The sequence below is a fragment of the Sardina pilchardus genome, chromosome 6 (genome assembly GCF_963854185.1).
Source record: "Sardina pilchardus chromosome 6, fSarPil1.1, whole genome shotgun sequence".
Lineage (NCBI taxonomy): Eukaryota > Metazoa > Chordata > Actinopteri > Clupeiformes > Clupeidae > Sardina > Sardina pilchardus.
The window spans coordinates 10,099,542-10,113,783 of NC_084999.1; the positions used below are offsets into that span (position 1 = coordinate 10,099,542).

General features: G+C 43.6%; 1 protein-coding gene across 3 annotated transcripts in view; it reads left to right on the forward strand.

Annotated features, from left to right (window-relative positions):
- LOC134082569 (plectin-like) overlaps window positions 1-14,242 on the forward strand; it is a 70,421-nt gene that overhangs the window by 23,662 nt on the left and 32,517 nt on the right. For 2 of the 3 annotated variants that reach the window (XM_062538377.1, XM_062538378.1), the window contains exons 2-6: window positions 2,123-2,184; window positions 7,421-7,510; window positions 9,755-9,832; window positions 9,990-10,082; window positions 11,708-11,874. In XM_062538377.1, coding sequence (XP_062394361.1) covers window positions 2,123-2,184; window positions 7,421-7,510; window positions 9,755-9,832; window positions 9,990-10,082; window positions 11,708-11,874 — 490 coding nt within the window. Of the gene's footprint in view, window positions 1-2,122; window positions 2,185-7,420; window positions 7,511-9,754; window positions 9,833-9,989; window positions 10,095-11,707; window positions 11,875-14,242 lie in introns of all 3 variants that reach the window. The other variant, XM_062538376.1, reaches the window with a different exon arrangement.

A 14,242-nucleotide genomic window follows, 5' to 3' on the forward strand; every position in this document is an offset into this window, starting at 1 on the left:
TGTAATTCTCTACTTCATGTTTTCACTTGCCTCTTTCCAGTGTCACTGTGGCCAGTCACAGTGAGGTGGTAGTTCAGATGCTTCAGTCTGGAGGGTTAATGCAATTACTGCCACTCTCACTCACATTTGAAAAATTAAAAAATAAAAATGGGCAAATCCCAGTAGTGGAAGTCTCTTTCACTTCCTCAGGGCTCTTGAGGCCATCGCGTCCAAATGGTTCGGTTTTGCACAGGGCCAAATTAGAACTTGGGAACTAGAGCAAATTATATATCTCTTCCTCTCGAGGGGAAAGTTCTGTTGGCTCTGTTGTGCTTTTCCTGGTTCTGGTGGGTATGCTGGGCATCTACAGCTCAGGCAAAAGAGTGTGCTTTCAGTGAGACTGCTCATTTCAAATGGGAAATGCATTTAAGAAGTGTGCTCAACACCTTAGTGCTTCAACTGGGTGCTTAAACAAAGACTTTTTAAAAATAAATGAAGCAAGCTCTCAACAGTTTCTTTTACTTTTTTTAACATGCCTCACGATCAAAGGCGATTAAAAAGTAACAGAAACTGTTGAGCGCTTGCTTCATTTATTTTGAAAATGTTAAGAGAAAAGTCTTCAAAAGTGACTTGTCACATAGCACTTTCTCCTTGGTTTGCACAACTCGTGCATGGCAAAGGGTGGAGTACTTTGTGGATTTAATTGTTTGGTTTAAACATTACCTGTGGCTGATGTAATATGTAGAAGTGCTATTTAATGAGCACACTGATCAAAGGTCACTCTTTGGCTTGGGCTGAGGGAGACCTTATAGCATGTCCCAGCTGATGCTTTTGCTGCTATAGCTCATGAATGTTGCCTCTTTACCCCTAAACTAGTGAGCACTTGTGATTTCAGAGGTCAAAGTTCACCTTAACTGAGTTGCCATGGCAGTGATATACCATAACATCATCAGAACTGAGCACCAAGCAGTGAGTGTAGCCTGTGGCCATGTATTCATTCAATCTGAATCAGCCACATTTCCAGGCTACACTTCCCTTAACAACAGGGTGTGTTTTAACAGCCGGTGATTATTGTTATTTTTCATGATGAATCCCTTTTTTTTTTTTTTTTAATCACATCACATCTTGATTTACTACCTTATTTGTGCGTGATTCTCAAACTGCAGGTTGGAATGTGTGTGTCATTCAGATGAGTCATAACTTATCTATCTTGTCATTTTGTCTCAGTGTTATGGCTATAATTGAAGTTTATAAAGATATCAGAGGTGCCACTGAGTAGGTCACATGATGCGATGTCCAGGTGTGCCAGAGTTGGTGATGTGACTCAGAGGAAGAGCTACCTGTGGGTTGGGTCGGGTAACAAGAGATCAGGTGTCGGCTGTCGGACTTTTTGTCTCGGAGCATGTCTGTGTGTGTCTGTGTGTGTGTGTGGCTGTAGTGATGCAGACTTGCTAGGGTGAGTTGTTTCCAGTCGGCTTTTCCACTGCCTGGGGCTACTGGGTGTGTCATCGCAGGTCACCCCAGTCGGACATGCTGACGGCCAGCCCATCTTCACGTCCCTCACCTCTAACACCGCTAAATCTTCCACTGTTCCGCAAGCAGCTCCTTGGTTCTTTGGGATTTGATCTTCCAATAACCGAGCGCAGACTGCTTTTTGCGCAACCCACAGTAGAGGATTGAAAGCCCAGGGTGCTTTGGCTGGCTCAGCTCTTTCCCCTCCATCCTAAAGTGTTTTTTTTTTTTTTTCTTCGCGAGGCAGACACTCCCCCCTCTCTAACAATGACTCGCTGCAGGGCTAGTGTGTGTGATAATGAGCGGAGGAGAAGCAAGTCTGTGCAAAGTCAACACACCATCATCACCATCAGACCATGACTCCTCTCTACCATGACAACCGCTCCCGGAACAGACAGACAACGAGAGACAGCTGTGTCTGAGCACTCTGAGGACAGTGTTTTATGCCCCCACCCCGCACACCAAAATCTGTTTCAAATCTCCCACCAAAAACAAGCCTCATGCCCTTTAGCAGAATATTGTAGTTCAGTCGGTCACCTGTTTCCACTTTTCTACAGAGAAAGGTGTTGTTGAGTATCTGATGTTGCTGCAACACAATTTCTAAAACCTTTTACTTCTGTTTCCTTTCCAGATGAGCGGGACCGAGTACAGAAAAAGACCTTCACAAAATGGGTGAACAAGCACCTCATAAAGGTAAACAAATCATCTGAATTTCCTGTTGTCTCCTTACACCTCATCCATGCCAAATGGTTTAACTGTCTTGTTACACCACACATCTAATATTCCATGAGCCCACAGGAAGTTTTATCGATTGCATCAATTTTATGGCGCTGGAATGATTCTCCAATCTTATCAGCCCTAATGGTTTGTCAGTGACGTAGTCAGTCGTTTCACTCAGACCGTTTCTCAGCATCCTGTGTCAAACATCTGTTGTCTGGCTTTGAGATAAATCCTGCCGATTGGACCTCCACATTTCAAAAGCACCATTCTGCTGCTCTCAAGCTGAACATGCAGGTACCACATCAGTGGTAAAAAAAATGATGGACACGTGTATCCATGGTAACAAAATATTATGACGCTGAGCTTCTAGAACCTCAGCAAACCCATACTTCTGCACTGAGGTGAGGATGCTGTAGGTGAAAAGCTTCTACTGAAATTGCCCTAAACCACAGCTTATGCCTGCTCGTGGGAACTCTGCATAGCAACAAGCCACCAACATAGAAGCTGAACAGAGAACTTGCCCCCATGAGAGGTTCGCTGGGGCTGCAGTCAACACATCAATTAATCTCAGTCATCACTTACCTCACTCTCTGATGTTTAACAGCAGCAATTAGATAGTTAATTAATCACTGTGCACTCACAATGAGGTGTGGGAGGGTGGGTGGGGGGATGTGGGTACATGAGAGACCAAGAGGACGGTTAAAAATGCAAACAGCTCACTCTTGACCTTCTCATTAGCAAAGAAAAATGAATCCTGCTGAAGCCACTCCACGAGTATAAATAACCTCGCTGTGTCATTTTTCATTGGATACAATCCCATGGCTTAACCAGAAGTTTATGGGCCTTAGCTTGAGAGGAGGGTGTTCCTTGTTATGCCAGTTTTTTTCTTCCCCTTAGAACAGAAATAGACCCCATTCATTAAATCAGAGGGACGGAAAGAGTAAAAAAATCCCTCTAAATACAAAAGACTATTATCCAATCTATGCAAGCATGGCTGAAACGGCAAAGGAACTCCACTCTTGAAATAAGACAAACATGCTCTCTCTTTGCAAGCATATTCTGTGTACATACTCTGGGGTGAGTCACAAACATCTGGATTCGCTTTGCTCCTTCTGAAGCGGACGATTGTGTTGCGGGCAGCGATCCCACTGCCTAGGCCAACGGTAGCACATGTGCTCCACAGACGCCTGGATGCGGGTGGCTGTCTGCTTGCCTGCCTGCCTGCCTGTCTGGTCTCCCCCAGACTCTGCCAGAGTTGCGCAGTAATGTCTAGTTGGCTGTAACATTTGCTTGAGCATAGCATTTTCAGTGGTGCTCTCCAGGACGTTGAAGGAGAAAGCTGGTGTCTTCAGAGACTCAAATGCCAAACGCCCCCTCGTATCCCATAAATAGTAGTGAGAATAAACATTATGCATATGTATCCTGACAAAAGGGGGCTGTGTTGTTTGTAAATACAGTTTTCTGAAGTAACATTCCAGCAGTCTGCTGTAATTGCAGGCATTGCTTTACCCATTAGAAAGCCACAGAGCAAGTGACTTTGATAAGGTGAAGTTTAACATCATAATGTGCACATCAAAAGACCTAAGCAATGTTTTAATAATAAGATATCTTAATTCTTTGTAATGATCATGATGATAAAACAATAAAGCATCTGCTAGAGGAGGTGCAGACTATGTAAATAAGACCTTTCCTGCATGAGCGCCTCAGTTGCTGGCAATTCGTGAATTCAGAAAGGGCTGTAATGATGTATGGGGACCAACTGGGATCCCAGGGACATTATCAAGAATACCTTCTGTATGTTAATAGGCCTTATGGTGCAATGTATAGGATAGTAACAACTTATGAGGTAAGCCACAGATTTTCACATCAGCTACAATATCTCAAAGGCTTCTTAGGCAATGTTGCTAGGTGAATTGAGTACGCTTACAAAAATTAAATGTTTGTGGGATTTGTGGGAAACAAAATAATTCACTAGAAAATATTGCCAAAAGTTTGCCAATGTTGGCAACTGCAGGCAAACATCCAGTTTTGGCCACAGTGAGAAGTTTACCACTAGTGAACTTTAGGTGGCAAACCTTTGCTGCAACATTGCCAAAAGTTAACCACAACTGTTTGCCAGAATCCTAATTTGCATGTGGAAATATGAAAATATGAGGGGTACTCACTATATTTTTCTGAAAGCTACATATCTCTGGAGTATAAAATGGTATGCTAGCAAGTTGGATCTTGTAGCTTTGTGACTGTGTAGGCCTTTAAGGTTTACCTCTGATTTGAAAAAAAGGAAAATCCAAGCTGTGGCTTTTTTTTGTTAAACCACTCATAAGAGCCCAGAAAATATTAATGTAGTGGCATTACTTGGCCATTACTAGTGGCAGTGTCTGGCCCTGTTGCCAGTAGCACAATGAAAATCAGATAGCCCAACACACTAACCAACGGGTCTCAGGAAGCTGTTGTTCGTTTTTAACGGAGCAGAAGTGCTAACAAATTTGCTAGACAGAACCCCACCACCACCACCTAGATGATGTAAAGCTACCTCATGTTTATGTTATGTGCTGTTTCAGTAAGCTGGTTTCAAAGGGAGGGCCATATATCAGAGACAGGAAAAGGATGTGGAGCTCTATTCAGACCAAATGGCATGAGCATAAATTTAAAATATGGAGGGAGTTGAGGAAAAATTAGGGCGGAGGGTTGTAACAAAATAGTTCTTCTGAATATTTCACAATATTACACATGGCATTTCAGTGTGTGCAGAGGAATAACTGTTCTCCTAGGGCCCTGTCAGGAGAATTATTTAGCTATCTTATTTGTTAGCTCATTTATGTTAAATAAATGTCCATAATATGCAGTACAAAACAAACAAACAACATAAACAGTGCGTGCCAATGTCAAAAGCAATGTATTGTTTTTCTTCACACATATCTAAATAGGTAGACATAATCCCAAGGAATGTGTCCTTTGGTGAGAATGAAAGCCATGCGAGATGAAGGCATTGGTTGAATAGTATTGAATGGCTGTCACCCTCATTATCGGTTAAATGGACTTAAGGGTTTAACCTTGACGGGTCTGTGCCCCGACAAAGATCAAATAGCTCACTTGACAGAGGGATCTCAATTTGTAGCATACTTCTACCTGTCAACAGAGAGAATGCAAGTAAATCAATGCGCCATACCCCTTCAACACTAGAGTATTGCACTCTGTTGATGGACGGCGTGTCTATTATATGGGTCTAGAAGAGCAGTATGCAGAAGGGGAATGTGCATTCTAACCTGAGCAGTGCACTACAAATAGACACAAGGACGGGAGAGGACTCTCTCTCCTATAGGGGATTAGAGTAACATTTAAAAGACTGATGCGTTTTCACCTCATTTAAATAGGAAGCTAAATGATGTAGCATATTGTCACATTAGTGTCTAAGTGTCTACTCACTGAAGTTAGTCATGAGCAGTTCCAGGTAGAGGGACTTAGGTTTGGTTACGTGTATCAACAGTGAACCCTAGTGGACATTCAGTGTACTACCTCTCAAACCATACCTTTGAAAGTCTACTTCAAAACTATTCTATATATGGATTGTTCTGATAACATAACATGCTTGTCACTTCATTACCATAACTCTGTTGAATTACTGTATATAACAATATTTTCGCTGAAGTTACTGAGAGTGTGAATTGTTAATACTTTCTGGGTGATCTATGATATTACATTAACTAAATCAGCAGTAACTTATGAACATGTATATTTAAAAAAAAAAAAATCCAAAGGGATTGAAGAAACAAAATGAAACAAAAAAAACTGTCCTTCATTTTCTCAAAGTGCAATAATTCTGAGACTAATCCTTCTGACCGTGGTACCTAAAATAATCCATCTCTCATCTTCCACTTCCATCTAATAACGTTAATTCACTAACACATCATCTCTTGTGCGTTTCCTCCATTCTCTCCATTTGTTTCTCTTCTCCATTCTTCATCTGTTCATCCAGCATTGGAGAGCTGAGGTAGGTACTGTAATGGTCTAACTAAGTGTCTGTCACCACCAGTGCTTCCCCACTGCACGTGGATCCTTTTGCCCACAGACACTCCTTCCTCTTAAAGAGCTTTCATATGCATCTATTCTCAGATTAGGATTTAAACTTTTCACATGTAAAAACTATCATGTTAAACATGTAGAAATGTATTTTTAGATATTTGTTTTTTGCATATGAAACCTTTGGTCTTGCATTTCCTAATTTCCTAATTTCCTCTCCTCATACCCACCCTATAATTTTGTCTTTTTTACATTTATTTTGGTTAATGCTGCACTCTCACTGTACTAACTTTAAATGCTTCTGTGTGTGTTACACTTAATTGTTTCAATTGACTTTTGCTCATTATACTCAAGTTTGTCACATGAATAACACACAGTAATTATGGCCAGATGCATATAAAGAGAGAGTTGTGGCACTCTTTGATGTCGGCGCTGCCACACTATCAACAGTGCAGTGCCAAAAAAACCTGTGCTGAGTGACTGTATCGCAGGAGAGTGGGTGTATTTCTGGGTGCCGGAGAAGGTCTAATCTAGTAACTCATTGGCTACTGACCAAGTGATTGGCAGTTTTCATTTCCGAAAATGTCTCCATAACCCGGAAACTGGCATGGAAAAGCGAGTGTCGCTACTTGGTTTTCTCTGCCGCTCTGGTAATGGCAGCAGAAAAGCTCAGCAAAGCACCCTTCTCTTGCGTAAAGCTGTACCTGACTGGAAGAAGAGCTGCTGCCTGTGGATTTTTAATGGTTCACCCCCACGACTAATCCATCATATGTTGATGTAGGCAGCTGCTGATTTGACAGGTGTCTCTGTGCTCAAGCCAGCCTGGTTTGGTGCTTGCAGGCATGCATTCCTGCCCTCTGCTCTGTACGCATGTACCTAAAGAGCTTCATGGGGCAGAAACCAAAAAAAAATATATATATATTAAACTTGCATTTCAGTGACCTTATTGACTTGTTATAGCTTCAGATAGTGGGCGGGTTTCCCAGATTCGTTAAGAAGTTTCTTAGAAACTACTAAGAAGTTCTTATAGCACTTAAAAGCTCCTTAACGAATCTGGGAAACGCGGCCAGTTTTGAATGACACAGGATGATGGAAAAAGCATCTTGCATTCCCAGACGTTGTGAGATGAATGCTCATGGCGATTATAAATTGACCATTGCGTGACCTTTGCCCTCTCTATGGTCCACAGGCCCAGCGACACGTGAGTGATCTTTATGAAGACCTCAGAGATGGACACAACCTGATCTCCCTGCTGGAGGTCTTGTCAGGGGAGACACTGGTGAGTTCAAAACAACAAATCGCTCATCTGCGTTTTTGACAGGCTTGGCTTCTGATGTGAAAAAAATGCAACTCTGTTCAAGTCTCAACTCTAACCCATCTGCTTTAACAGTAGAGTTTCGAAGCCCAAGCCCAATCTTACATGAAAGTATGCATACTGTATAAGATTTAAAATACTAATGTACTCAGTAACAAGCGTTTTTTGGTTAGTCAGTCTTTTGTTAGTCTTTTACTCATGCGTTTAGTATCATCAAACCGCATTCCAATCCCAAAGTAAGACTCATTTTTGGCTTTGTTTTGGAATTGTTAGCATTCAAGGTGGGTTTTTAATATGAGTCAGTCCTGATTTGAACCACCTGTAAGCTTTTTAATCTTTTCCAACCAGATGTCCGGAGATGAAATCATGTTTGGAAGTTTCCAAGCGATTCTACCATCTCTTTACAGGCATTTTGTCATTAGAAGTTATCTTTTAGGCCTGCAGAAAATGTGTTGTGACTACTACCTTGACTAAATCTTGTGTTGTTGTCTTGCTCTGCTTAACCAGCTAGAATAACAAAAGGATTGTACAGCACTGGGTCTAAACATGTCTCACAGCCTTGCGCTCTCTCGCTAGCTTCATGCCATGTGACTCAGCTCATCCTTCCGAGAAGCCGCCATCGCTGTAACACACATTTACCTCACGATGGCTTCTCTCTCTCTCTCTCTCTCTCTCTCTCTCTCTCTCTCTCTCTCTCTCTCTCTCTCTCTCTCTCTCTCTCTCCCTCTCTCTCTCTCTCTCTGTCTCGCTATTTCTTTCTCTCTCTTTCTCACTTTTGAACTGTGTACACCTGTTTGACTCTATTTTCTTTCTCTGCCCTCCTCCTCTCCATCCTTCCTTCTCTCTCTGCCTTCCCTCTCCTCTTCTCTCCTCTCCCCTTTCCCCCACTGTGTGCTGACCTATGCCCGTTTGGCCTATGCCTCCTCTCTTTGCACTGCTCTTGCTGGGGCTAGGCGAGGGAGAGAGACGTTGTGAGGAACGTGCGGTTGGTGAGTGGGTTTGTAACTTGGGCTCCTTCCTTCATGTTGGCATGGGTCACTCCCCTGGTGGCTGGCCTGTGCATGGCCGCTCTTTCTGTTGCCTTCCCTGTCAGCTGTCTTTTCATCAGCTTCATTTTCTTTTTTGTTTTCATGTGTGTGTGTGTGTGTGTGTGTGTGTGTCTGTCTGTCTGTGCTTTGTTTTTTTATTGCAAGTTGGGTGGAGGTTCCGATGTGTATTAACCACATTTTGCTGCCTTTGAATTATAAGAACCGCAGAATAACAAAGGAAGAGGGCTGTTGAATTTGTTTTGGCTATACTATTAAAGAGGACACACTAGGAAGGGATTTATAGCTTTTCTGGCTATGAAAATTAAATTTTTTGTTTGTACGATTTTTTATTTGCAACTGATGCAGTGTCACCAGGAAGTTAAACAATCTTAGTTTCTGTCTAAAGTTAAAAAGTCAGTGGAGTCAAACTTTGCTGTTTTTACTTTGCTACTAACCCAATGTGGTATTTGGCTTATTCGTCGCATGAATTATCGGTTAACCTTGTATTGCTCATAATTATTATTTGGCCTTCTGACCATAAGTCTCATGTGGTTCAGTTTACGTAATCCATTACATGACATGGATTAAACCCAAGCCTTGAAGTTAACTAAGTGGATAATCACTCTACCAATCAAGTATTCTACCCTGGAGGATTGTTTTGGTTTGTAAAGATAGTAGCTCCTTTATCTTCACTAATGGGCAAGCTTGAGCATTTCCCACTGACTGGATCTCTAAGATGTCTTTTGATGTGCTGTATTGTCCTTTTTTGTGCATTTTACCTTGGTCTTTTGTCAGGTGTTTCTACAGTTGCACAAAAGTTCTCAAGGATGTTTATGTATTCGACTCCTGTGTCAAATCATGTTCACATGTCCTAGTCTTCACACGTCCCTCCTCCATTTTAGCTCATAGATACTGTAGTATTGTGGTCCACACTTTTTTTTTATTCTCCTGCCTGTGCAGGATCTGTCCTTTGCAGGATCTGTCCTGTGTAGGATGTGTCCTGTGTAGGATGTGTCCTGTGTAGGCAGGCCCTCCATTTTCATGTTCCAAAGGATCCTCTAAAGTAAACTAAAGAGTTGCCTGGTACACACCACCGTGACTCGGCCCAGTTGCTCCAGATCAGCTAACGTGTTCTCTCCTCTCTTCCCCCCCTCTCTCCCCTCTCCGTGTCCTCGGGCAGCCCCGAGAGAAGGGCCGCATGCGATTCCACAAGCTGCAGAATGTACAGATAGCACTGGACTTCCTGAGGCACCGGCAGGTAATGCATCCCGGTCTTTTGTGTTTTGTGTGTGTGTGTGGTCCGAGACGGCTCATAGCCTGACAGAAAATGGGTGTTAAACCTGTGTCGACAATTTGTCAAAAGACGCTCCTGAACAGGTTTTTGACGTTTCTCCTTTCTCTGTGTCGAATCCTAGGTCAAGCTGGTGAACATCAGGAATGATGACATTGCAGATGGGAACCCTAAGCTCACCCTGGGGCTTATCTGGACCATCATCCTTCACTTCCAGGTCTCAAATTCTGTCAGTGTTAAGTTCCCATTCCATTCACTTCCCTCGCCTCTCTTTCCCTGTGATCGGGATCAACAACCTATCAAGTGACCAATCAGTTAACACCCTCGAGTGTTATATGCAATACTTAACACTCATAGATTCTCCTGTGCATGCACATTCATGGTACATGGGATCAGAATCTTTATTCAAACAAATACAACCAATCAGATATGACCATGTCAAATCATCAAGTACTTCTCCATCATGTGTTTCACAAGATGTCATACATTTGACAATCAAGATCAATTATTGACTCAATTGGGGAAAAAAAGCTCAAAAGTACAGTGAAATTGCGATGCTTTGTAGTGATGGAGAAGAACTAGATGGGTTCAACATGGCTGTGCAAAGCCAAATGACTGGGTGCAGTGGTTTGTGGGAGATATGGGTTGTGGTATTGTTTTCCTCCCCACCTCTTTCTTTCTCTGCCCTTTTTAAACTCTGGGCTCTCCAAGTTATATAATATTCTCATGAATTTCATGAGGCCATGCAGTGGGTTTTCACCCCTGACCATTAGTGCCCAAAGCTAGTCATCTCTCATGCCTGACCCAACAAATAGAGGTATTTATGTTGTTGGCCAGTGGCAAAGTGGAGTTATTGTGATAAGGCACACCTTTCCCAGAAGTTTCTGGAACATTTAAGCCGTATCTGATTTCTGCGGACAAAAACAGCCTGAGTGCTCGGGGTGAGTCACCGGCGCCTGCCCCTCCTGGGAGAACGAGTGAGGGTGTGATTAGGGCGCGGCATTGTGTCTGGGGACCGTCCAGGAATGAGACGTCCTCCTCTCTGGACAGAAGCTGATCCCAGACCAGGGACAAGCCACAAGGGAAGCCCCAGAAGCCCTGCTGCTGACTCACCCCTGCCGTCTCCCACCCAAGCCCAAATGCGGCTCTGGGACGGGCCGAGAAATAAGCACGGGCCTGTTCCCAGACGAGGCCAGATTGGTCTCACGTTGTGTCTTATGACCTAATGGGACGGTTATCGTCTGTCCCTCTGAAGTCCAGGAAGAATTGGTGTGTGTGTGTCTCTGTACACAGAATCCACCATGTAATATTGGATCATTGTCTTTCCATGTGGACTGTATCTAATTTAACATTATCACTGTCCATTTTTGGTCACTAAGCTCCGTTTCTCAAGGTCCTTAGTCAGTAAAGTCGGTACTGTAAGTAACTAAAAAAAGAAGAGAATCTTAAAGCCATTACTCATTCTTTCCCATTTAGCCGTTGTTTTTGTGATGTGTTTTTGCCCTCAAAGTCCAAACAGTAGTTTCCCCTGGAGGTTCCAACGTCCGTCACATGTGGTCAGACTTTCCCCTCTACACTAATGCACTGTGTCATTTGGCTTTTTTTCCATTTGTGGTGTTGGTCTTTCTGGTTGAAGTGATCACAGGTTTTGGCGTTGGGAGGTGGATGGTTTATTCTGGAACTTTCCTTTGCTCAGCAGCATGCTGTGCTGCTGAGCAACCAATAGCTTGCGTGTGTAACGACTCGAATCAGACGCTGAATTATCAAAAAAATAAAATCCATTTCCTTCACAGTGGGGCAAATGGGTCTAATCTGCTTTTTGACATTCTGTGGCCTCCGTAGATTTCAGACATCCAGGTCAACGGCCAGTCTGATGACATGTCGGCCAAGGAGAAGCTTCTTCTCTGGTCACAGCGCATGGTCGAGGGCTATCCAGGCCTCCGCTGTGATAACTTCACCACTAGCTGGAGAGACGGCAAGCTGTTCAACGCAGTCATCCATAAACACGAGTAAGTACAGCGTCTAGAAAACTGGCCCTCCATCCAACCTAGTGGAAACCTAGTCATGTACAGACACTGAGTGGGTGTTTCTCAAACAAGATCACATTGTTTGGTGTGTAGAGTTGCACAGTGTGGATACACATCCTTGATATAGCTCATATCATGGTTAGGAGAGCAGGTTACTATGGAACTATTTCAAACACATTAATGCAGGCGACACAGTTCTTGGTGTTATTTATGTTTCACCCTGCATACAATTTTTGCCGGTGAAAACCACTTAGTGGTCCAACTTCTAGTGCATTCTCCAGTAAAACAGTTTTGTTTTTCTGTCGTTTACATTGTTAGCCACACAAAACTGTGGCTAACAATGTATTAGCCGCATTGTGTATAAGCTGCAGAACAGTGTGTTATGCAAGTTAAAACAAACAAAACCATATAAATACCATTTTAACTACCCTCGTTAACCTCATAGCTGAAATTCTGGAAAATCGAATGTATAAGCCACGGCTAGTAGTTGGAAAATGATGGTATTTGCCTACAGTAGCTTCATACATCACCATCATTTCTGTCTCCAATGGTGCACTGAACCATGCACTGTAGGGCAATTTGAGTCGAATTGGAACGATAATGCTCTCTTGATCAGACTTGCCTTTGCTACAGATTGAAATGTTACCCACGCATAGGAGGCCAAATTCAGAACATTTTGTATTAGAGGAAGTCTTAGCCCAAGGTATGGAATGCCATTTGGAGGGTGTTGTCTGTGATTGACAGACAAGTTTGGGCTGATATGTGCGTAAAGAATCACAAAAGTCAGGAAGGCAGATTACAGTAGCTTAGTTATTGCAGAAAAATGGAATGAGATGATGAGACAGGTTGTAGCTTTCTCCATTTCAATTCTTGAAATAGCATTTAAGTCATGTCGTACAATGGGGTTCATTTGTCTGGGCCAGCCTCAGAGATGAGAATAAATATCGACAATATGGCACACACCTCTCGCCAAATGTCATATGCACACACAAGAGGTGATTCTGTCAGGCTGGTATGGGTTTTCTGTGCCTGTGAATGAGGATAAAAGATTAAAAAGAAAGGAGAATAAAAGACATGAATGAGAAGTTCAAAAGCGAGAGAAAGAGCGAGAGAGGGAAAGAGAGAGGGAGAGAGAGAGAGAGAGAGAGAGAGAGAGAGAGGGGGATAAATCCTCTGAGGCGTGGTGCATGTTGAGGTCTCATTACGGGATGAAAAGAGCATGAGAAAGGTATACCTGCAGGGCACCTCCACTGAAACACTAACATGTACCTGCTGAACCAAGATACGCCTCTCCACCTTGCTGCCAAACCGACACACACAGAGCCTGAGTTAGTGTACAGAGAACTCCATGGGAATAGGCTGTTCAAAGAAGCGCTGCAGAATCTCCATCTGTCATCTGTTAAGATTTATCCGTGGTGAGATGGAGCTGGATTCCGAGGGAATACACTGACAGTTGTACAGCTACATCTTTTCAAGAGGAACTATTTTCTTTTCTTGTTGTGGGGATCCTTTGTCCCAAAACGCTGAGACTTAAAAGCAACATTGGAAACGTTCAGAAGCGTTTATGAAAACTTTTCACGATTGCTCCAATTAAGAGTTCGTCACCGTGGGGATGAGGTTCTTCAAAAGACTGTGTGGATAAAGGGAAAAGAGTTTAGAACATAGGAGGTGTACTGCACTGGTATCCTTACACCACTGGGAGTGTGTTCTGTTCTCTCACGCAAATACAAAAAAGAGAGACAGTGGATGTAGATTCTTCAAAGACTTTTGTTGACAAATACTGCTGTGGGAGGACCCTGCTGAATGAGAGAGAAGAAAAAAACAAGTTTTATGCCTCAACCATGGGAACAAGAGCTTAGAAGTCTGTCTTAGAAAACTTAAAACAAAACCAATTTAATTCATTCAGAGGGGCAATCGAGGATCTGTTTGATTGAAGAAGACTGTTCCTCAAAGACGCCATGAGTTTTAAGAGCCTCAAGAGAAGGCTGACCTTCAAAAAGCGCAAGTCCTCCAGCAGCCTAGCTAGCGCCAGCGAAGCGGAGGACCGCGTGGTCATGGTCTGCGAGGACATCCCGTCCGAGGGCTCCTGCGACTCGGGCCAAGGCTCTCAGAGCCCGGGGGGCATGTCCAGCGGAGACTCCAGCGAGGTCGAGCGAGGGGGGGCGGAGCGCTCGCGCAGCTTCGTCCTGAGGGAGGAGGAGCCGCGGCAGCTAAGGGTGGCGGTGCGCCAACGTTCCCTCCGGGAGGCGCACAGCTCCGACTCCTCGTCCCCGCCCAGCCCCGGGGATTATTACTACGCCGCGCACTCCGTGCACTCTGCGCACTCCACACACTCTGCGCGCTACGCCGC